General features: G+C 35.1%; 1 protein-coding gene across 1 annotated transcript; it reads right to left on the bottom strand.

Moving 5' to 3' along the window:
* Nucleotides 1-1,712: 1,712 nt before the first annotated feature.
* On the bottom strand, nucleotides 1,713-7,832 carry LOC18026319 (dynamin-related protein 3B). Its single transcript, XM_006409604.2, has 20 exons — nucleotides 7,404-7,832; nucleotides 7,028-7,310; nucleotides 6,904-6,932; nucleotides 6,690-6,791; nucleotides 6,405-6,473; nucleotides 6,245-6,304; nucleotides 5,728-5,841; nucleotides 5,233-5,281; nucleotides 5,026-5,135; nucleotides 4,394-4,486; nucleotides 4,165-4,257; nucleotides 3,943-4,080; nucleotides 3,568-3,681; nucleotides 3,380-3,475; nucleotides 3,223-3,265; nucleotides 2,859-3,001; nucleotides 2,619-2,765; nucleotides 2,343-2,395; nucleotides 2,159-2,258; nucleotides 1,713-2,074 (listed from the first exon to the last, which is right to left on the bottom strand). The coding sequence occupies exons 1-20, from the start codon at nucleotides 7,767-7,769 to the stop codon at nucleotides 1,937-1,939; spliced, it is 2,340 nt and encodes a 779-aa protein (XP_006409667.1). The 5' UTR covers nucleotides 7,770-7,832; the 3' UTR covers nucleotides 1,713-1,936.
* Nucleotides 7,833-22,778: the final 14,946 nt, after the last annotated feature.

Below are 22,778 nucleotides of genomic sequence, written 5' to 3'. Positions count from 1 at the left end.
TGCTGCTGGTTAGAGCTAGGCTTGGAATTATTATCTGGTATCCGATCTCCGATCGAGTATCCAGTTCTATCCAATTCTTAAAAACTGAATATCTTTGTAGTTCGGATCTGAATAGTGAAATTAAGTATTCGGTTATTTCGGATACGGATCCTGATAATAGAAAATTTTGAAACCGGATATCTATTATCCGTTATCAATTTGTTAAATATTTATTTATTTTTAATAATATTTATTTATATTTAAAAAAAAAATTTGTGCTTAACAATTAATTTAACACCAAGAACCGTGGAAGTTAGATCATTTTCGTAGTTCTTTAACACAGGTACTCGTACTCGGGTGCTAGATCGTTTTCGTAGTTCTTTAACACAGGTACTCGTACTCGGGTGCTAGATCGTTTTCGTAGTTCTTTGACACCGAAAACCGTGGAAGCTCTTATTTGTATCCAAGATTGGTATCGTGATGATGAAGAAGATTTAAGAGTAGAAGAATTGCTTGCTGAACTTGAGAATATCAAATCATGTATTTATGCTTTGTTTTTTATCTTTTAGCTTATGATATTTTTTTATTGTTTTAAATACTAATGATTATTATCATTTACAGAAGTGGGCATATTGAATTTGCAGCCATGATCATATTGAATGTGAAGTTTGGATGAGGTAAAAATCAGTTTAGAAATCTTTGGACATGCATTCATTTTTGGTTTTAATTATGTTTGAAAATTGTTTTTGGTTTAACTCTTTTACATATGATTGAAATTCATATTGCATGATAATTTTCTATTTCAAATTGTAAGAAAAGAACATAAAAATGGATAGCACATGGACATGAAGATAAATTAACTTCTCTATTACTATTTTCTCCTTTGCTATGTAAACTTTTAAACTTTGTGCTATTTGAATACTTTTTTTAGTTGTTGTTATTTGTAATTTTTGCTATGATTAATTATTTATGTTATCTCATTATAATTTTAAAAAACTGAAGATTTTTTTTTAAATCAATGAAACCGAATATCTGTAAATATTCGGTTCAAACCAGATATCCGAAATTTTCGGATCTAGATCCGGATAGTAAACTTGATTATCCGACAGATCCGGATCCGGACACCTTGAAAAGTTTGGATATCCAGTTCCGTTCTAAACCTAGTTAGAGCTTGGTTTAGAGCAATTTTGGTTTTGGTTCTTCTCGACTTCCCAGGTCTTTTGGTTCAGCTCTAGCGACTAAATGATTCTTAGAAAAGATCAGGTGGGAATCAGTTTAACAGTTTAGTTTCAAAAAATTTTTAGACGTTCTCTGAACAAAATATAGACAAAAAGCAACAAAACAGAAAACAATAGTTTTCTACAATAATTTGAAAACGTTCGTGTGAAACAGAGAAAAAAAATCTCAAAACATTTATAAAAAAATCGGATACACTCGATTTAGAAGGAAAGAAATGGGCGACGTCATGGCGAACCCCATCACACAGCGCAGACCTTGAGCAGACTGATTGATCGTACAGTGAAGAATCGGATACACTCGATTCGAACTCTGCAACCTCGCTACAATGAGGCACTAGTCACCTGGCTTGCAGCTTTGGAGGCTTAACATTCAAAACTACCTTTCTTTCAAAATTTTATTTTTTTTGCATCTAATGTAAAAAAGGACAGCTGTTTTTTTTGGTGATGAATATAATTTTACATTCTCTTCAAAAAAAAAAATCAAAACGTTGAAGATTGAAATGAATTAGGATTTGATTATTCTTGTCAGAATCCGTGGTTGACTCCGAGAAACAAATATAACCTAAGAGACCATTTTCTTTTTCTTGTTTTTATCATGTTTAGCTATACCCTAAAATATCTTTTCCCGCCCACAGATTCTAAGGGAAGAAAAATAAATCTTCCCATCAGCAAATGAATTGAGAGACTTAAGCGTGTGTAAATCAGAATTTGAACAAAATTTACATGTGGATGCGTCCGTACCCATTAGAATCTGTTCTTGATCTTCTTGAACTCGGTAGCTCCTCGTGTTTCGGTTCAGGACCGGTTCTGTATCCTCTCTCAACCGATTCCGCTTCCAACGGCAGCTCGTCTAGTGTCTGTTTTCAACCAAGTAAAATGGTGAAAACATATTTAATAACAAGTTACATTTACAATTTAAGACCAATCTTTTGAAACTTTACCCTATTAGCCTGTTGTAGAATGTGAAGAGTCTCCCGTGCGCGTTTCCTCTTTATCGCTATCTCATCGGGCTCTTTCAACAGCTCTTCAATCAAATTCTCCCTGTCCCATCCCATTAAAGTTAGTTCATTAGAAATAGACTATTCACAACATCACGCAAAAGTCATCAGATGTTTCTTTCATCACCTGTAAAGCTTCTCGATGAAAACATTGTGCAGCTCACGTTTCGAGTAATTCACCTGTGTTTATTTCCAATTACATAGAATAGTTATCAACAGTTCCCTTACAATTGAATAACTTCAGGTCAAGTAGAATATCGACAGACACTAACGCAATCTTTCTCCACTTTTCATCCTTTATTATAACAAGGGTCTATGACATCCACGCAAAGAACCTTTTCGATTCAAGTAATACCACAATGTGAACATTATAGTTTTTGAAGAAAAAGGAGGGGACACTAACCAGAAAATGCATGATTGCTTTTGGGACCAAGTCCTCGACATTCTTCCTCACAATGTCATAGTAAGATTTCAATAATAACTTTGTTATCTTAATCTCAACTGCCTCTTGTTCTGAATGATTTTCAGATGACTTCAGAACAGTTGGGGGCTTCAAAAAAACAAAACGTTATGAGGTGAATCGGTGAGTAAAGTATTTGCAATATGAGGAGCATGAGAAATTGAGAATGCACAAGATGTAAACCTCTTTCAAATAGATCGTCGACAAGTTCTGATACACATCTTGAGTAGCTTCGCTGAGTGGTTTGTTTAATAAGTTGTTTTTCGCAGATGCCTGGCCATCACTTCCCCGGAAAATTGATGAGAAACCACTCCAGCTTGTGTTCCCTGATTTAATTTTCAATTGTCGAAAAAATCTACATTCAAATTCTACACGTATAATTGGGTTCTTCAACAAATAAAGACCAGACATGTATGCTCGTATGTAAGATATATCTTAGAGAATGAGATTTGATGATTTCAGTAAAAATTCGTCCGAGACCATCCATCATGCTCATTTATCTTTGCAGACATGAAAGGCTGAAAAATGAATGGAATAAGAACATTACCAGCTGGTGCGGATTTTTCAGCATCTGCTGCAGCTAGAACTCCCTGCGGAGAATGTTGTGGATACAAGTTATATAACAGGAGCCAGACTACAAATATAGTATCAATAACAAAGGACACCACCAATGTAGCTGTTAAATTCATGACATAGTTACATGCCTGATCACTGATAAGTCCATTAGCTTGTCGGCCAAGAAAAGATAAAGATTTTATTTGACTCGCAGAAGAAGATGCCTTCTCAGGTTCCACTGTATCCTGTTTACTCAAAGAGATGTAAATAAAAATTGCACAATACGAAAAGCGAAACACGAAAGCATTATAAATGCTCAGCTGAAACTATTTCTCACCTTTGGCCGTGCAATAGGATGTGGAATCCTAGAAGACTTGACTTGTTGCATTGCAACCTCAACGGCTTTGGTTCCGCCAATAAAATTTGGGTGTGAGGTATTTATGTAATCCATCTACAAAGGGTAATCTTAAAAATGTTAAACTGTTTCAAGCATTCAGTACGAACACATTAGGAATCCAAAATTTAAAAAGTGGTTCCAATCAATAAAACAGAGAGTAATCAATTTGCTCAACCTTATTCTACTTCACCATTATGACCCAAAAAAAAATAATCAATATACGCCTAATTATATACGATATAGATATCTCAGCAAACCTAATATGACTGGCCATGAAACCCATGCTTATGTTGATCTCAAATTATTCATACATACCTCCATTTCAAGAATATCTCGGATCATGGCTTGTGCGGGTTCAAGACCTTCATGCAGAAAGTTCCCGATAACCTCATCCATACGCTTTTGTAGGACTGGAAATCGCTGTAACTCTGTCATCATACAATGATGACTAATCTGTAGAGAAGTTTTCTATTTAAAATTCATGATCAAGTAAATCAACAGTAAGCATTGTAACGAAAATCAAAGAACAAATCACACCTTAATTAGCTCATCGAAAATGAACCTAGCGCACTGAAGACTGGGATCTAATAAACGAGATATTTGCCTCCTGACAAGAACTTCAAATGGCACCTATGCAGAGAAGAGCATGAAAGGGAAAAGAAAACTATTTAGAGTTACTGGAAAAGTATAAAACTAAAGATACTATGTTTAGGAAAGTACTGATAAGGAGAACGATATTCACACATGCATAGGGATATAAACCTACATCGGGAACAAATAATGCTGATCTGGGACCAGTTGCATTCTGAACTGCAGTCCGAATATCATCATCTGTTAAGCCTTCGCATGGATCAACCTCCTGCAGAGGCAAAGTGAAGGAAGGTAATAAGTTTAAATTCATAATACCCACATAAAGCAGCACTGACAATATCAGAACGTTAGACAATGTAAAGATCACTATACAGCAGAAAATATAGAGATCGATATTAAGCGATTACAGAGAAGGTGCTTAAAAGGTACAGGGAATTGAACTAAATTAGACACTAACTATTTTTAAAACAGAAAGTAATTCTACTCATAAATGAACGGCAAACATGCCACGCTTCCAAGGGTTCAAAACCTGAAACGAATTGTCTGCCTTCCCTGTCAATAACCACGATTAAACCAAGATAGCTACACAGAGTTGATAATATAGAAAGTCACTCATACGTGTATAGTTGTTATCATTAACAACAAAATTAACTTCCATTGATGACCAAAAGAGATATCTCAAATTAGATTAAAAGAGGACTACCTAACTAAGAAAAAACTTAATGCACAACCTTGAAATAACTAAACAAAAGGCAGCTTATAATTGAGTGAAGATCGAAGAAAAGTTGTAAGAATGTAAAAGCAAACCTCCAAGCTCTTAACAAAGACTGATTGAAAGATATAATGAATTCTTGCTCCACCGGAGAGCTCATGTGTAGACATTTCTTTACTTCTCCCTTCCAGGGTTGAGGAGTATGCTGTTTTGGAAAGTCAAACCATGAGAACCATTACCCACTTTAAAAGCATATACTAAGATCCATCGTTTAAACTGAAAAAACCATCTCCAGAGTTTACCTTCGCAGTATTTTGTAAGAAAATTGAGGAGAAGAGCTCCTTGGCCAGCCTACAAATTTCGAAACAGAACAGACTCATACAAGGTTGTAAGTAAAATAGTCACAACGATAAACTTACATATGTTTTAAATGCCATATTATAATAATGCAAGCAGATTTTATAAGGTAATAACACAGGAAAGCATATCTACAGACTTTGAAAAAATTACTAGTCATTTACTGTCAGAAATCTTTTCCTCCAAATCTTAATACCCTCAAACACTAACTATGAATTATCGATTAGTTTGTTCTAGAGGTAATAAGCAGAAAAAGGCTCCAACGAATGTCAAGAAAGATGAATACGTGCATGAACAGAACTTTATTCAGAATGAAGACTTCAGCAAAGAAGCAACGCAATTAAAAAAACAGTTAGCTACTAGCTAACAAAGCAAATAGCAATGTCATCATTGAGAATGTATTGCATATGTTAGGCTAAAACTGGCCAAAAATCACATACCCTGGTCTCTTTTATATCCCCATAGCTCTCATATTCTTTTGCTGTAGCAAACAATGCATTGCTGATACGTGACTTTAAATTAGGAAGCAGTGCCTTAATATGTTGGACAAGGATCTGCGAATAATGAAAGAGACTCGCTCCCATTAGAAAGTTTCTTATTCTACAACTAATGTTGCCAGAGTGAAACCTATGAAATACCATCTTTAGAAAAAGGACTAATCAGTCCACAGAAAAAAGTTCAGCATGTAAATCAACAATCATAATGAGCAGAGGTTACAGACTTTTTCAAATATACAGTGAGAAGCAAAAGAATATCCTACAAATACTTAGCTCCTGCTAAAATTAAAATGGGCATAATCAGACTTTGTACGGATAGAAACGTGAATATATTACATAGAAAAGCATATATTGTCTTAATAAGAAACATATCGAGATCCAGAAAGCATCTTCCTTGAGGAACTCGTGTCCTTACTGCATAACAAAGACAACATGAAATCCCAAGACTGCAAATAAAGACCTGATTTAGTTTCTTTGCCAATTGAGGGACACCCAACCGATCAGTGAGACCACTGTAAGCCTGTTATAAAGTTTAAGGCCAAAAAGAAAAAAAAACAGATAAGCACTTCAGCCAAAGCAACACTCTCAGAAAGTAAACCGAGAAAATGATGTAATCTTACTGGACGGCTAAGAAAGAACTTTTCCTCTGCAATAAGAGCATCCTTGATGCTGCGGTTCAGCAAAATATCCTGTTAAGGAAATCAATGCGCAAATAAATTCTTGCATTGCCACAGGAAAAAAGCAAAAGCAAAACGAATATAGAATGTAGAATGGTTTAGTAGCTACGAATGGTAAATATCAAAGGTAGAAATTTAAGGTAAGAGCAGAGTCGACGAGATATGTGATAGCAAGAAATAAGTGGCGTAGAACAGCAACATTATGCAGCATAAGTAACCAGGATTTACCTCCTGACTACGATTCACAACTCCTACATATCCAAGTCGAAGAGGAATTGTTTTCCCAAGCAGGTGATTCCGAGCATCGGTACCTCTGTCCATGATATCCAGCTGAATCAGAGAGAAAACAGAGCAGCCATGAGAAGTCGGGTAATACTTTGCCATTGCGACTAAATCTAAAGCAGCAACATTTTAAACAAACATCTGAGGAGAGAAATCGCACCTTTGTGATTACACCTATGGTTCTATGACCTGAGGACAGCAAAATTTATAAGCAAAGCAAAGGTAAATATTCTGTATACCAGGAGAAGGAAATATTCACAATTGAATTGCTACTAAAAACTTACCATCAGGATCAGCGTTTCCTGCGATTTGTAAAGCATCTGAATTGGCTAAATCCGAATTAGCAGGTGTAACAGCTAGTATCAAGCAGCTAGGATTCTTAATGTACGACAAGATCATTGTTCTTATGCGTGCTTCAATATCAGTTGGCTGATCACCCACAGGTACTTTGGTGATACCCGGAAGATCCACAAGAGTGATATCCAAAACATTAGGGGAAAAAATCTTGAGACAAATCTGTTGATCTGATACACCTTTGTTCTCTCCTACTACTCTATTCGTCTCAGCCTAGAATACATTTTCAATTATACATTAGACGAATCATGGAGGCTAACGAGGCTAAAACGAACTTAGGAACGAGGGAGAGATAAAGAGAAAAACCTCAATCTCGCGGCGTATTTCAGAGAAATCGTAGAAACGTTTGCCACCATGGTGACGAAACTCTCCCCATTCGTCATCGGATCCACCATCGGAGCTCGGTTTCGTCTGAAGAAGCTGGAGAAGGAGAGGACGGCGCGTGCAGATATCATTCCCGCGAGGAAGAAAATCGCGGCCGACGAGTGCTTCAAGGACGCTGGATTTACCACTGCTCTGACTTCCGACGACAGCGACTTGTGGAAGCTCGATCGTGGATTGACTTCCGAGCTGAGCGAATATGTCCTGGAGCTTGTTTACAATCGGAATCACGGAGGAGCCTAGTGGTGCTGCGGCGGAGGTGGACGACGGAGGGAAATCGTTAACTGACATTGGTGTGATGATGATCGAAGGTCGAAGTAGAATTTTCAAATAGGGCTTCAGGGTGTTGCGAAGATTTTGGTGAAGGAGACTAAAGAGCTCTTGATCTCGCCATACCAGTTACAGGGTCGCTCTCCGACCCAAAACGTAAACCGAATGTTTGATTGGGTCAGATCGGTTTACGCGAGAACCCGGCAATTGTAATTTTTTTTTTTTTTTAACTTTTATTTCCAACAAATTTTTTTTAAATTGCTTTTGTTAAGAAAAAGTATCCATCACATTATTACTTTATCATCTTTTTACATTCTCTTGAACACTTATCATATGAGTTGGATACTAATTTTTATATTATTAAAAAATGATATTTTATCACCATTATATATGTCTTAATTTTGTTCTACGTACTCTACTCTTTATTATCTATAGATAGATGATTGTAATAAAGAGAAATATACAACAGATGAAAAGAATAAAAGTTTTACTCTTTCCATTCTATTTTTTGTAGTGATCTTTTTCTTTTATCTCTTAAGTTAAAACACAAACTTTTACTCATCTTTATCTATAACTAGTCTATAGTTTATAACACATTACCAACCATTCTTATACCAAAGAGTTATCATGTTAAATTTAGCAAAGTTCGAAATAGCTGCCTTTGATATATCAAAAAAGAATTAAATGAGATGGGCAATGGCTGCAAAGATACATTTGAAGAGAAAACATATCTTTGATACCATCGATACTTCGAAAGAGAAAAAGGCAAAGGCCATGATATTTTTATTCCATCACATTTATGATGGTTTAAAAGATGAATATATCACGAAAAAAGATCTCGCAGATCTTTGGCAATCACTCCAAGATAGGTTTGATCCAGAAGTATGTGATTTTACCAAAGGCTAAGCATGAATGGTTAAACCTCTGTTTCAAGATTACAAGAGTGTTAGTGAATATAATTCTGCTTTGTTTAAAATTCACTTCCAAAATGATGTTATGTGGAAATGAAGTAAGTGATTTTAATATGATAAAAAAAACTATTTAAACATTTCATTTTGGTAATGTAATCTTGCAGCAACAATACGAGGCAAAAGGATACAAGAAGTATTCTGAGTTGATGCAAGTTCTCTTGGTAGTAGTTTATCTCGTCCAACTGGATCAGCTCCACTCTCATAAGTGAATGTTGTATAATCCAACAATAATAATTGGCAACAAGGACGTGTACGCGTTTGTGGTAACAATCGTGGTCGTGGTAACAATAGTGGTCATTGATGTGGATATGGACGTGGACGTGGACGTGGTAAAAAGTCTAGCTCTACTGACTTCACCAATGGAAGAAATAATAAAATTCAAAAAAAAAGATGACCAAGAAATGAATAAGCAACATGATAATACTTGCTATATATGCGGCATGAAAGAACATTGGTTTCGTACCTGTCGTAAGCCAAAACATTTGACCGATCTATATCAAGAATAACAAAAGGCCAAAGGAATAGAAGGTGAAGCTAACTTTATCCATTGTAAACCCGAACCTTCTTTCGATGGTATAAATGATACCCGAGCCTGCTTTCGCTAATGGAGGTTTGTAAGAATTTAGAAATTTTTGGTCATTTTCAATCAAAATCAGATGAAACACATTTACATTTCAAGTATGATAGCTCTTTTCTCCCATTTTCCATTACACTTTGACATCCGTTTTAACATGAAAATGGTGAAATGATCAAAAGTTGCAACAAAACAACAAAAATCCTGCTGAAGATGTCGAGTTACATCTGTGATGTCTACCAAGCATATTGTTTTGACTTTCTCACCTTCTACTTGGTCACAAGTAGTGATTCTCTGATAATGTAGTGACTGCAGAAATAAAAGTTTAGTTATTTTGTCAGAGAGAATCTTTAAATAGTGCACTAAAAAGGAAAGAGATGCAACAAAAATACTAAGTGTTAAATGTTATGTATGTGCCTGATCAATTTTCAGGGGATCTCCTTCAAGAAGGCTAGCATCTGCACAAATGATATCCCTGAGATTTATGCTAATTATATCACCTGGTACTAAGATAGACGCATCTTACTCATGCCACTGTCCATCACTAAGAACCTATTAAGATAGTGCAGCTACTTTTTCCGTTTTGGCTTATTGGAGTCAAAATCCATAACGTGAAGTCCCATACTTGTTTTTGGAGACAGGCGGGCCATAAAAGCTGCAGCAGCATTCCCATCATTATTTTCTTTTGCATCGGTCAATAAAAGGCAATTGATTCCAAAAAAGTCTTCCTAGTCAGGACCTAGGCTCTGTAATAACTATTTTCCTTAATGAGTTTCAAGGTGCATCTTCATATAGTAAAGAATAGAAATGAAATCACAAACTCTCAGGGACAGAAAAAAATGGTAGCAAAACTTTGATTGTCTTAAATCACCATCTGCGAGGGCGATGGACATAAATCACATAATGTTGCAGCTTCCATAAACCACGACAACGTTCATCTTGTACACAAAACCCAGGCATTTCAGAATTTTGTTCTCTTGTATCATTGTTTTTCAATGGCATTAGCACAACATATTATCCAAGAACCAATGTAAACAACCATAACTTCACAAGAAATAAAACACAAGCCCAATACACAAACAAACCAAAAAACAACTAATTTACCTTTGGACACCATTGCAGAACACAATAACCAGCGCCACATGCGCACAGCAAATTCAAATTAAACCACCACCACCTAAACATCAGACAAACACCAAATAAATTAAAGTAAGTCCACAACCAAATAGAAAAAATGCAATAAATAAAAAGAAAAGAAAAGAAAAGCAAAAGCGAAAGAAGACACTAAACGAAACAAAAAAAAACCCACAAAAGAAAGAAACAGACAATCCAATTTTTTTTTTTTAAATAACCACGAAAGAGTCAAAAGCAAAACCAAGCAAATGCATATTAAACTCTCGAATCCGCTAACATGGTACACAAGGAACTGACAACTCAAAGAGAACAGGAACGACGCACACTAAACTAAAAAAAAAAACCAAAAAAAGGGAAATAAATAAGGGACATTGGCAAACTAACCATTAATTTGGTCGCAAAAGTTTTTACAGTAGAAGTTGGACGTTTTAAAGAAAACAGCGTACTTGGTATGACCTAACTATGGAGTCAAAAGGATATATTTATAGTCCTGAAATGAGGTTAGTGTTTAGATTTTTTTAGAGATACCACCAAATCATATAAAATATATCAAAAGATAAATTTTAAAAACTATCTACAGTAAAACCTCTATAAATTAATACTCGACAAATTAATAATCACTATAAATTAATAAATTTTGTTGGTCCCAAGTTGGGACAATGTAAAAATCCATCAAATTCGATAAGATAATAAGATAATAATTTTTTTTTGAAACTCTTATGTAAATATATAATCCCAACAAAAACATAAATTAATAATTATCTAAATTTAGGGAAAATGATTCAAAAAATCCTCAACTTTAAAATTTTGGCCATTCAAATCCACAATTTATGTATATATATATATATATATATAATATTCTAAAATATGACTAATGTGTTTGTTTTTACTTAAAGTTGAAATCCATTGGTTTTCATCTCTCTAATTATATCAGTAGCTCTTATTGTTGTTTTACTATATACATTCAAAATTTTTGTTAATTTTTGTTATGTGATAACTGATTTTTTTTAACTGTAAATGTTTTTAAATGTATTGTAGTGTTATCTTCAATTTTATCATCAATAATACTGATAGTAGCCCTAGTTTTTATAAATTTCAAACTTATGAACATGTATATTTTTACATGGACAATTCAATATAGTGTTAAAAATTATTTTGTTGCGATAGATATGATTGTTAATCATAATTTATATTATGAGATTTGTTAAAATTTTAAAATTTTTAAATATAATATTATTTCAAAGAAATTTTTTAAAAATTATATGCGGAAATCAAATTTTCTCTATAAATTAATAATTATTAGTTTATAGTTAAATTAATATCACGGTAAATTAATAAAATATCATGGTCCTAACATTATTAATTTATAAAGGTTTTACTGTATATATTTATTTGTGTAGTGATTTGCTTACGTGTCATGTTCGCAGTGAGTTTCACCGCTTCTCGCTTATGTGTCAGCTCTAGAATGAGTTTCGGCTGCAAAAAGACATTTTAGCCCTATTTTACAATTACATGTCATTTTTTATTGGTTCTCATTTGATGACGTGTTAAAAAAAACTTAAAATAAATCAGTCTAAATTATTATGATTTCATGTTTAATTTTATAGTCAATCAAACCGTTTCTAAAATTATATCAAACTGAAATTTAGAAAAAAAATAAACAAAACTGTTTTTTTTTAATAATCAAATTTTTTTAAAATAAAAAACAAATATAGAAACTATATCTCTTAATGATTACCATTTTTGTGTTACCGAAACTTAGAAAAAATCTAAAAAAAATGTTAAAAGAAACAAAAAACTTAATGATTACCATTTTTATTTTATCAAAATTTTAAAAAAAAATCTAACAAAAGCTAGAATCTATTTAAAAATTAATGGAATGTCCAATCAAACCGTTTTTAAAATTTTATAAAACCAAAATTTAGAAAAAATAATAAAAAATAAAAGTAAAATATATATGTCTAATGAAATTTTGTTAATTATAATATATAAATTATGATTTTTGATTTCTTATCTATATACTACGTCAAACCTCTTTACCTTTTTACAAAAATCTAAAGCTTATTTGTAAATTTTGGATTCGTCTAACATAGAACAGAGATGAAAAAAATTAATGCTCTTAAAATCATTTATTTACAAAATTACATTATAGATATATACAGTGCTGCGCTTGAGTGTTAGGGGCCTAAGGGAAATGACAAAAAAAAAATTTCTATTTTGCTATAATTATTCTAAAAAAATATAAGTTGTAAATCATATACAAATATTATTTTATAAGATATTAGAAGATTACTAATGCTTTTTTCAACTACAAAAAATAACAAAAAAAAATACATATTGACCAATATACTAAATAAAAATACAAAAAATTAGGAGCTCTAAAACTTGCTTAATATTAAGGGAGCCTATGGCAAATGCCTTATTTTTTCTTCATTAAGCACAGCTCTGGATATTTGTATAGTGATTTGCTTAAGTGTCGAGTTCACAGCGAATTTCACAGTGTTTCGCTTACGTGTCATCGTCAGAATGAGTTTCAGCTACAAAAAGACATTTTAACCCATTTAGCTATTACGTGTCATTTTTTGATTGGTTCTTATGTGATGATGTGTTAACATAATTTAAAACAAACCGCTCTAAATTATATGCTTAATTTCACTGTCAAATCAAACTGTTTCTAAAATTTTGTAAAACTGAAATTTAAACAAAAACAAATCTAACAAAAAGGTAAAAAATAAAAAAGAATCTATATATCTAACTAATGGAATGTCGTTAAAAAAAAGGAAATCATCTCTAACTAATGGAATGTCACTTAATTGTATAGTGATTTGCTTAGGTGTTGGCTTTACAGCGAGTTTCAAAATGTTTTGCTTACGTGTCATCTCCAGAATGAGTTTCAGTTGTAAAAAAAAATCTTTTAACCCCATTTTTAATTACATGTCATTTTTTAATTTGTTCTTATCTGATGATGTGTTAAAATAACTTAAAACAAATCGCTCTAAATTCTTGTTGTTTAATGTTTCATTTCATTGTCAATCAAACCGTTTCTAAACTTTTATAAAACCAAAATTTAGTAAAAATTTAACAAAAAAGAAAAATCAATAAATAGTCTAATGGAATGACGGTATTTATGATGTCTAGATTAGGGTTTTCGACCTCAAATATGTTAGTATAAATATGTACGAATTCTTTTAAATTCTCTCACATCCTTCTAAATTGTTTAACCTCTTCTTTTTTCTTCGAATAAGTTCATACAATAGTTTAAAAAACTATGTCTAAAATACATAGAACAATGATCAAAATCAAATAAGTTCGTATGGTACTTCAATAAACTACGTCTAAGATACATAGAACACTAATCAAAAGATTTCAAAACTATTTAAACTAAATTATTTGGATACTAATATGTTTTTATCTATTATCTTCTACACTGTTTTCACGATAATGTCTTCAAACACTAAAATTCAAGAAAATATAACAACCAAATATACTCAATAATAATGAATAATAAAACATGAGTCCAAACTACTATTAGATTTACAAACAATCAAATGAAAAATTATATCAACGCTCAACGCGCGCAAGGCACGAAAAAGTTCACTAGTTTTAAACTAATTAAATGGCGACCGACATTAAATTACATCTACGTCAACAACACAGAACCAAGGGTTTTTGAGAAAACAGACTAAGAAAACTAAAACCCAAACAACAGTTTATTGAATTATTGGATCACTAAACACACCAACGGCCACAAATGAGCTATAGCGTATACTGAAACAAAAACAATGGACAATCCAACACAAAATCGATAATTTAAGTAAAATTAATTTAAACCGATAAAAAAAGTATCAATGTTTTTTTTTGGCGAGAGGCAGTAGAATAATTGACTACCCTGAAACTCAAAATGCGAGATTGAAAGCAAAAATCACTTCTCTTATTATATGTATGATTAATTTGTTATTGATTTACCTTTTTATCGTCAAATTATTTAAAATGGAAAAAAAAATCAACCAAAGATTTTTCATATTAAATTTTTTAATTTACCAATCCAACCAGCAGTATCCATACCTAATCAGTTATACCGAATCAAAACCAAAAAAACCACTTCTCTTATTATATGTATGATTAATTTGTTATTGATTTACCTTTTTATCGTCAAATTATTTTAAATGGAAAAAAATCAACCAAAGATTTTTCATATTAAATTTTTTTATTTACCAATCCAACCAGCAGTATCCATACCTAATCAGTTATACCGAATCAAAACCAATAAAATCAATAAAATCGAATCAAATATCGAATAACACACTAAATTATCATTTTAAATACTTGAGAATTACTAAACACTATTTGTAAAAAAAAAAATAACATCACAGTTTCATTTTCAAGTTGTCTTGTGTGTGAGTCAAAAATCGCACAACCAAAATTTGTTAAGAAAAATTTTAAGGGATCGAAAATCTCTAGGACTTTTCTCGACAGAACTCAAAATCAAAAGAAAGTTTTTTTTTTTTTTGCTGGGGAAGTGTTTAACTCTTATTGTTCTAGAATTGCAAAAGTTACGTTGACGTACATCAACTATTTATACAAGTTCTATCAACTATTTATACATCAATTGTGGTTTGATTTCTTATCTCTCCGCGCAGCTGCCACGTCACTCCTATTCCTAGGGTAAACACCTTGTTTCCGTAAATGGGCTTCGGCTCGATCCATTTACACTTCTCGTCCTCCTGTTCGGCCCATCAGACTGTCACTGAGCTCGGCCCATCTTGACCTTTCGCGGCCAATGGTGGCTTGAAGCTGAGACCCGGCTCGGTTCGGTTGTTTCATGACATGGCTCGCCCGAACCACTACCTCAGTTTGGTTCGGTTTTGTTATTGTGGACAACTCCTTTGTCGGATCCTCTTGTGACAAATGGGCTTATCAAAGCCCAATCTTGATATTTAGCCATTTTTCAGGGGTCAAACTTAATGGGTTGAAATCCGACCCCAACAATTAGCCTCCAGCTCGTCAGTTCTGGATGCAAGATTGTCGAGGTATAAAGTTTTGAAACTGAGTTTACCTGCTGGAAAATGAGAGAAGTATGCCGAGGCGCTCGACCTGCTGGGCTGTCCATCCGACTGAGCCATTCGTTCTGCCGAGCTGTTCATCCTGTCGAGCCGTTGTGTTACAAACTTAATTGAAACGATCCCTAGCAGCATTTGTCTCGGCAAAATGACTACCAAGTGATCCGATACCAAACTGAAAAAGACGAGTTTAACTCCAGGATCGGGGTGAGCTTTTAGAAACTTCGCCTCAGAGTAATCATTGAAGTGTTTTGCATGACACCAAGACATGTTTAAGAGATAACGCCGAAGCGGTAAGATTTGAGGTGCGTGAGGGGAGCTTAGATGTTGGTTCGTTGAGGAAACACTCATGTCAATCCGAAGCGGAAAACGTCAGCTCGGTTCTGTTGAGGCTAAGTGCGTTCGCTCGTTCTTTTAGAACCGAGCCGAGCCAAACGTTTGTTGATTTCTCTTTCCAAGCCTGTCTTCTTGGAGAATACCCCGAGGCATATTTTTCTGTTCTGTGATGAGGCTCGCCAAGCCGAGTTTACTAGAGTGGCATTCTTCGTGCTTCCGGCTCGGGATTCCGTTGAATTTGTGCTTTATTTTCACGTCGGTACGTAATCAGTTTGCTGATTGAAAGATGTGATGTTTTATAACCGTTACTGGTTTGGAGGCCCGTGTAGATTTGCCGATTCTTGAGGTTTTATGGATCTCACGCGCCTAAGTGGAACCCACATGCACCGAACCTTTTATATGTTCGAGCTATCCCTTCTTCATTCCTCACAATTCACTTCTCTAAAAATTCACCAACGGTAGAAACTTTCTCCTCTCCTCTTTTTACTTTATTTTTTATTTATCTCCGGATAGGGTCCCTCCATCCGTCCGTCGTGCCGTTCGGAAGATTCTGGCGAGCCTTTGAATTTTCCGATCCAGCTTCAAAGATTTCAATCTGTTCTTGAGGGTTTTCGTTCGTTATCGAAGATTTCGATCTGTTTTTGGATCCAGATCCGGATCAGATCTTTCATTTCGTCCTTTTCGTCTTCCAGTTTTCTTTTTTTGCTTCCGTCATGTCTTCCAAGCCGAGCAGTTGTGTCGATCCGGAGAATAACTTTTCCCGAAGCGAAGGAGGTGACGAGGCTAGTTCGGGTAGCCTCCAAAGCGAGAACGAGGTCTCCTCGTCTCAGGTGGAGACCGAGGCGATCGGTTCAGATCCTCAAAGTCGTTTGAGGATTCGTCACCTTCACCAGTTGCCGAGGCAAAACTTGTCGAAGAAAACTTAATGGCATGAAATCTGACCCTAACATCTTGTATTACCTTGTATTCCTCTACAGAAAGTACAACTACGATCGACTGCCAGAGATATTTGTTGTGGAATAGAATCAGGTTCATTCTTCCTCTGCTTTATACTTCTCTGGGTTCAATGACTGCATAATGGGACAATGAAAGTTCAAATTTTTTAGTTATATATTTGGGAATTGAACTCAATTTATGTATACTAGATTCTAGAATTGAATTTGATTTATGCTAATGGATTCTTTTGTAAAATTGCTGTAGAATTTGTGTCATGGCTGATATCAAAGAAACAAAGCATCCTGTACTGCAACTTTATCAAAACTCGAGCCCAGAACCGATGGAAAAAGAGCTTGTAGACGTAGGAAGTCAGATATGGTGTGAAAGCCAAGTGCATCAAGTTTTTTTAGAAGATGAAAACCAGTATCTGCAACCTGAGAGGATGTTTTTAGTCCCATTTTGTGATAACGCAACCAAGCTGTGAACAATGTGTTATATCCACAAAGAATTGAAGAATTTGTAGTCTAAAGCTTTTACCCGACAAGCTGAGTTGGTTTATAGAACATTCCTAGTTCAAGCATTTTTGGTTTATGCATAAAGCATTGTATGCTAACCGCACAAAAGATGATGGGTATCTAGATGCTCCTTCTTCGGACAGCAGTGATAACACCGTATTTTGACCACATTTATGGATCGTTTTTTTAAATGCTTTTCTTATGATTTTTTTGTTCTCTTAAGTGTTTTTATTATGGTTTTCTAGTATTTGTAGTTTCAAGACTTTTTTCAGGAAACTTAGGTAAAAGCTTTGCAAATTGAATAAAAGACTAAATATTTAGCTCAGAGTCAAACCGTCAAAAGTTCACCCTCAAATGAAGAATTTCTCACCGTCCGATCCAGCTCAAATTTGGAGACCTTAAAGATGGATCAGCTAGCTTTCCAGCAAATTTGACAGCAGGACAATCCAATGTTTCAATCAAAAGTTACGCAAAGAGCAAGATGTCTATTCAAGAAGCAGGCCAGCCTTCCAGACTGCGGCCAGCACTTGGTTTCCCGCGGTCGCACATATCCTGACCGCGGAAAATCAACGCTCAGACCCAAGAAGCCCATTTTCAAGCCCATTCGACTTCTCTCTTTAGAAATACTCGTTTTAAGAAACTTAGGCTGTGTGCCATATGTTTCAGTCGTTCTTTATAGTTTTTAGTTTGTTTTAGGTTTAAGAAGATAGAGATCTATCTCTTGAACCCTCTTTGTTTCTTCTTCAATATTGATTTCAATACAGCTTTTCAATACAATGTTTTTGTTTTTTTTTAATCATGTCTGAGTAGTTTACTTGTTGGGTTTAAGGAAATTTGTGATGGGGATCTACTATGTTCAATGAGGATTGCATAAGCTATTAAGCCGAATCCTAGAACTTTTTCTTCTAAACTTATTTTTAATGCATGGGAATATCGTCATGAAATATAATCTGATTTAGGTTCTTAGTGTTACGAGAGTTTTCATTAGGGGCCAGATCTAGTTTGAAAAGAGCAATTCTGCCATAGAAGACGAAAACTACATGTGAGTGAGTTGTGAATGTAGATGAGTCTAGTGCAAGATTGCATACATCTGTGGCCGGGTCAGAATTGAAAGCTACTGCTTAGGGTCTTGGACTACAGTTGGTTATGATCATGAGAGTGACGTAGTCATACCTTCGTGCTCGAATTCTAAAAGTTTTAACTAGGATCTTTTATATTACTTTTTAGCAATGTTTTAAATCGTTCATACTCCAGAAAGTATCCCTGACAACCCAACGCCTTGTTTTTATAAGTTTTACACTGATTTTTACTCAAGCTTTTTAGATTAAGTCTTCTTTATTTTTCCAGCCGATTTTCTTAGGTCTTAGCATTAGGTAATTTTTAGTTTCAATTGATTTTTCATTTTCCCGTTAAGTAGGGCATTTACGTTTTTAGTGACATCCAAAACCCCTTTAAATATCGATTCGTTCTAGACTTCTTGTGGATTCGATCCCTATGTACTATAAACGATTAGCTTTGCACTTGCGGCTTTCATTGATTCTTTTATGGTAAAACTTGTTCCCTCACACCCGTACACATCAGGCAGAGATTAATAAGAAGAAAAATTTTTGGTTTGTTGTTAATGACGTTTCCATCCACTATTCTCTCAAGAACAAACACTTTTATTTGGATTAGGCTGTTGGGATTATCCAAATGACTATGAGAGTATGGGTAGTGATGCGTTTAAGTCGAAACATTTTGGAAAAGCTGAAGTCCCTTCATATGCTGCTGTTGAACAGAAGCTCGAGAAGTTGTTACCAGCAGGAACCAAGGAGAAGCAGGATTTGGCAGTAAGATGTCCCCGCGGTCACATTCAACTGACCTGTGGCCAAGCTATGTTCAACCCCAGTTCCGGAGTTCTGATCACAGCCAACCATCCCCTCCCCGTGGTCGCGTGAGTTTTGACCGCAGTCATGGGTCGTTCATGATAACACCTGATTTTGACCATTTTTATGGATCACTTTTAATATCTTATGCATGTGTTTTCACTCAGTTTTAAGGGGTTTATGAGTATTTTCCATGTTTATAGTTTTAAAAGACTTCAGGAAACTTTGATTCTTGGAGTGCATTTTGGAGCAAAAGTAAATTTTTGGATAAATTCAGACCGTCAGAATTTTGGCAACCAAATAAAACCTTATCACCGTTTTATCATCCCCATATTTGGATACATTATAGAAGAGACAACCAGCTTTCCAAAAGACTTGGAATCATTGAAAACCAATGGTTAGATCTTCAGATATCATCAATGCACTTAAGGCTGATCAACACAGTCCGGAAAGGGACACAGTCCGTAAAACACCTCCCCACCGCAGCTCAGGAGTTTTCACCCGCGGTGGACCTCTATCCGAGCCTCATAAGCCCAACTAAAACCCAAGACACTTTCTACACTCATTTTACAAGCCCTAGACGCCCAGAAGAGGAGAAACACTATAAATACTCATTTTTAGGTCTTTTGTAACCAAGCCTCTTTTCATTTATTTGAGAGAGAACTTCATCTTTGATTTAGGTTTTATTTTTATGCACTTGTAGAAGATTTTCATCACCATACACAATCTTCAATCAGAGAAGTTTTTTTGTAACTTTGTTTCTTTACTTTATTTATTTTTCATTCTTAAACCAATGATGATGTCAAGCTCAGTCATGTCTGAGTAGTTGCCTTGTTGGGTGAAGGGACCATCAAAAGGGATCCCATGTTCGAATGAAATCTAGGTTTTTAGGTTAAAAAATTTCAAGTTGTTAAATGATTCTCCCATTCATCCCAATCTCAAAGCGGTTCTCTGGATTGATCACCCAGAGTCCGATCCAAGGTTAAATCCGAGCCATGAGAGTGTTGTATCTGGTTTACCTGAACTGGATCTTATGGACATACCCGTCGTAGGAGATGAAAGCTACCTACGGAGGTTACGTAAGCCGAGATGGATATCAGTCTGAAATGCATGATCTTATTCCGACATGAGAGCGAGAGTTAATTGCTGAGTTTAAGTGATTAGATGATTAGGATCATGCCACCCGCTGCCGAGCCCTTTTTGGTTCCCGACTTGTTTTTCCGATTTCTCGTAAGCCGAAGCTTAAAAATCCCGATTCATCCCGAGATTAAACCGGAAATTCTCAGAAAAACATTTCCGTGCCAAAAACACGAAGGTAAGTCTTTAAAAACCTTTTAAATAATTTTTTCTTAGGAAAAACACCTTTTTAAAAGAAAAAGAGGATTTCACAGATCGAAAGGCACCTTTTCATCATCTTCTCCAACAAGCTTGGAGATTTTGAGAGAAGACCAGATTTCAAACTTGACAAATCCCTTTCAAATTTTTGATTATGTATCACTTTTTTTCAAAGAAGATTCCAAATCTATCATCACATCACACTCTCATCAAGGTATGGATCCAAATTCCTCACTTTTCAAATGAACTCAAAATTTAGGTTTTCTTAGAATCAGTGAAAATTTACCTTAAGATGATAAGCAATTGTCTTTGAGCAAAAGACTAGACTTCTAGGAAGTTTAATTGAATGATTTAACACCTAGACTCTATAGATTTGTGATTTTTGAAATCTGAGATTTGAACACTTGAAAAAATCGAATTTGAAAAACTGTTTGGTTTAGCATTAGAAAATCTGGATTAGTGGGCTACTGTTGATAGATAATATGATTAAATTGCATATGAATGAGTATTTACATCATCTTATTTTAGAAATCTCATATGTAGAACATCATTATCCCAAAATCGATCAAAAACTCCCAGATTTTGCCATGTTCAATGCAATTACAGTTTGTTTGTAGTTTGAATGTGGTTGTGATAGCTGAATGAACATCTTAGCTCATAAAAATCAATTCAAAATGCAGCTTCATCATTTTTGTCTCGAGAATTCTGTTTTTGCAGGTCATGGAACTTTCCCGAGCACTCGCACAAAAGCATTGCCCTCATGCAAAGAATCCTCACTCCCAAGAGATATATGATGCCTTGAACGAGACGCAGCTGAGCGATAATGAGACCTTCTCCACTTTCATATCTACGCAGAGGAGAATATTTTCAGGACAGATCGAGAAGGCCCCCACTCGAAGATCAGTACCTTGGAGAGCCAAGTCTTCCTCTAGACTGAATGTGAAGTTTGTTGGTCAGGCCAACTACTTGGAGAACCTTGAAAAGCTGAAGATCAAACCAACTCCAACAATCGATTACTCTCGAGATGCTTGGGATCAGATCATTCATGGAACAGAGTTTCCCAACTTATGAGAGCCACACCAGAGAGTTCCTAGCATCAGTGACATTTTGCTACAAGAAGAGAGCTACTCCTAGAGCTCTAGATGGCATACTTTCTTTCTATATTGGAGGCGATCTCTATTCTCTTACCATTTTAGAGATGTGTGAAGCCTTGAAGCTGCCATACTGTGATGAGATTGATTTGGAGAAAGATCTAGATAAGGATCTATGGAGATTGATGGGTCATGGAGTATATGACAATGGAAGATACAAAGCTTCACTTCTCTCTCACTCTGCAGTTCGATATGTGCATAAGTTGTTGGCACACACTATGTTTTCCAGAGCTAACCAGGCAAATGTGCTCAAACCTGAGCTGGTGACACTTCAGCTACCGTTCACAGATCATCCAAGGTTCCCTTGTTGTGCTTGCATCATTGGCAAGAACCTAGTAAAGGTTAAGCATGAGATGATTTCTTCAGAGTTCCAAGACTTCTCACCAGCCTTTGGGAGCATCATTACATCGCTTATGATTGCAACAGGAGTGGACTTTTCAGCTGAGACCCCTCTTAAGGAAGATTGATTCGATTTATCCAAGTTTTCTAGAGACATGACTATTTTCAGAGCCAAGATGGATCCCATTGGATTTCCTTACAAGTTCTGTACCAGTACATCTGCGTACAAAGTTCTTTTACCATCGAATTCAGTGCCCTGAATCCGAGATGGAGCAGACCTAGGATGGAGACCAGAGACTCACGACTTCTTGCCATCTGTTCCACTCTTCCCTTTGACTATGAAGCAATTTCTGGCTACAAAAGCTAAGAGATAGATAGCTGCAAACAGCAGGAGACTTCAGCCTGCACCATCATCATCTCGAGCCAGCACCCCTCACACTAGAGCATCCACTAGGAGTGAAGCAGACTTTGCAGCCTTGAAGAAGAAGCTTGACCAGCAGGAGAGGATCAACAGGCGCATGAAGAAGTTCATGGAGAAGAACCACAAGTTTGATGATGATTCCTCTGCCACAGAGTCAGACAGCAGCCGCGAGACATAGGCTCTTATCCATCACCTCGCCATACCCACGGTTCTATCATCATTTTTTTTCTTTTATTTTAAACTCTTTTGCTTTTATTTACCATCTTCTCACCAACTTTTACACATTTGGGACAGTGTGGTTTAAGTCTGGGAGAGGATGTCTATCTGTACTGATTTATTTTATTTATTTCTTATCTTTTTCTGTAATTTGTAAAATTTTATTAAAATTTTATT

This window comes from Eutrema salsugineum, unplaced genomic scaffold (genome assembly GCF_000478725.1).
Source record: "Eutrema salsugineum unplaced genomic scaffold, Eutsalg1_0 scaffold_11, whole genome shotgun sequence".
NCBI lineage: Eukaryota > Viridiplantae > Streptophyta > Magnoliopsida > Brassicales > Brassicaceae > Eutrema > Eutrema salsugineum.
This window is presented reverse-complemented; position numbering and strand designations above follow the sequence as displayed.

What these genes read in the sequence shown, in the direction of transcription:
- LOC18026319 (XM_006409604.2), bottom strand. Translation starts at nt 7,769, where the DNA reads ATGTCAGTTAACGATTTCCCTCCGTCGTCCACCTCCGCCGCAGCACCA. An exon ending in AAATACGCCGCGAGATTGAG is followed by an intron (nt 7,311 to 7,403) that starts GTTTTTCTCTTT and finishes AATGTATTCTAG; the next exon opens with GCTGAGACGAATAGAGTAGT. An exon ending in CGACGATCTATTTGAAAGAG is followed by an intron (nt 2,766 to 2,858) that starts GTTTACATCTTG and finishes GTTTTTTTGAAG; the next exon opens with CCCCCAACTGTTCTGAAGTC.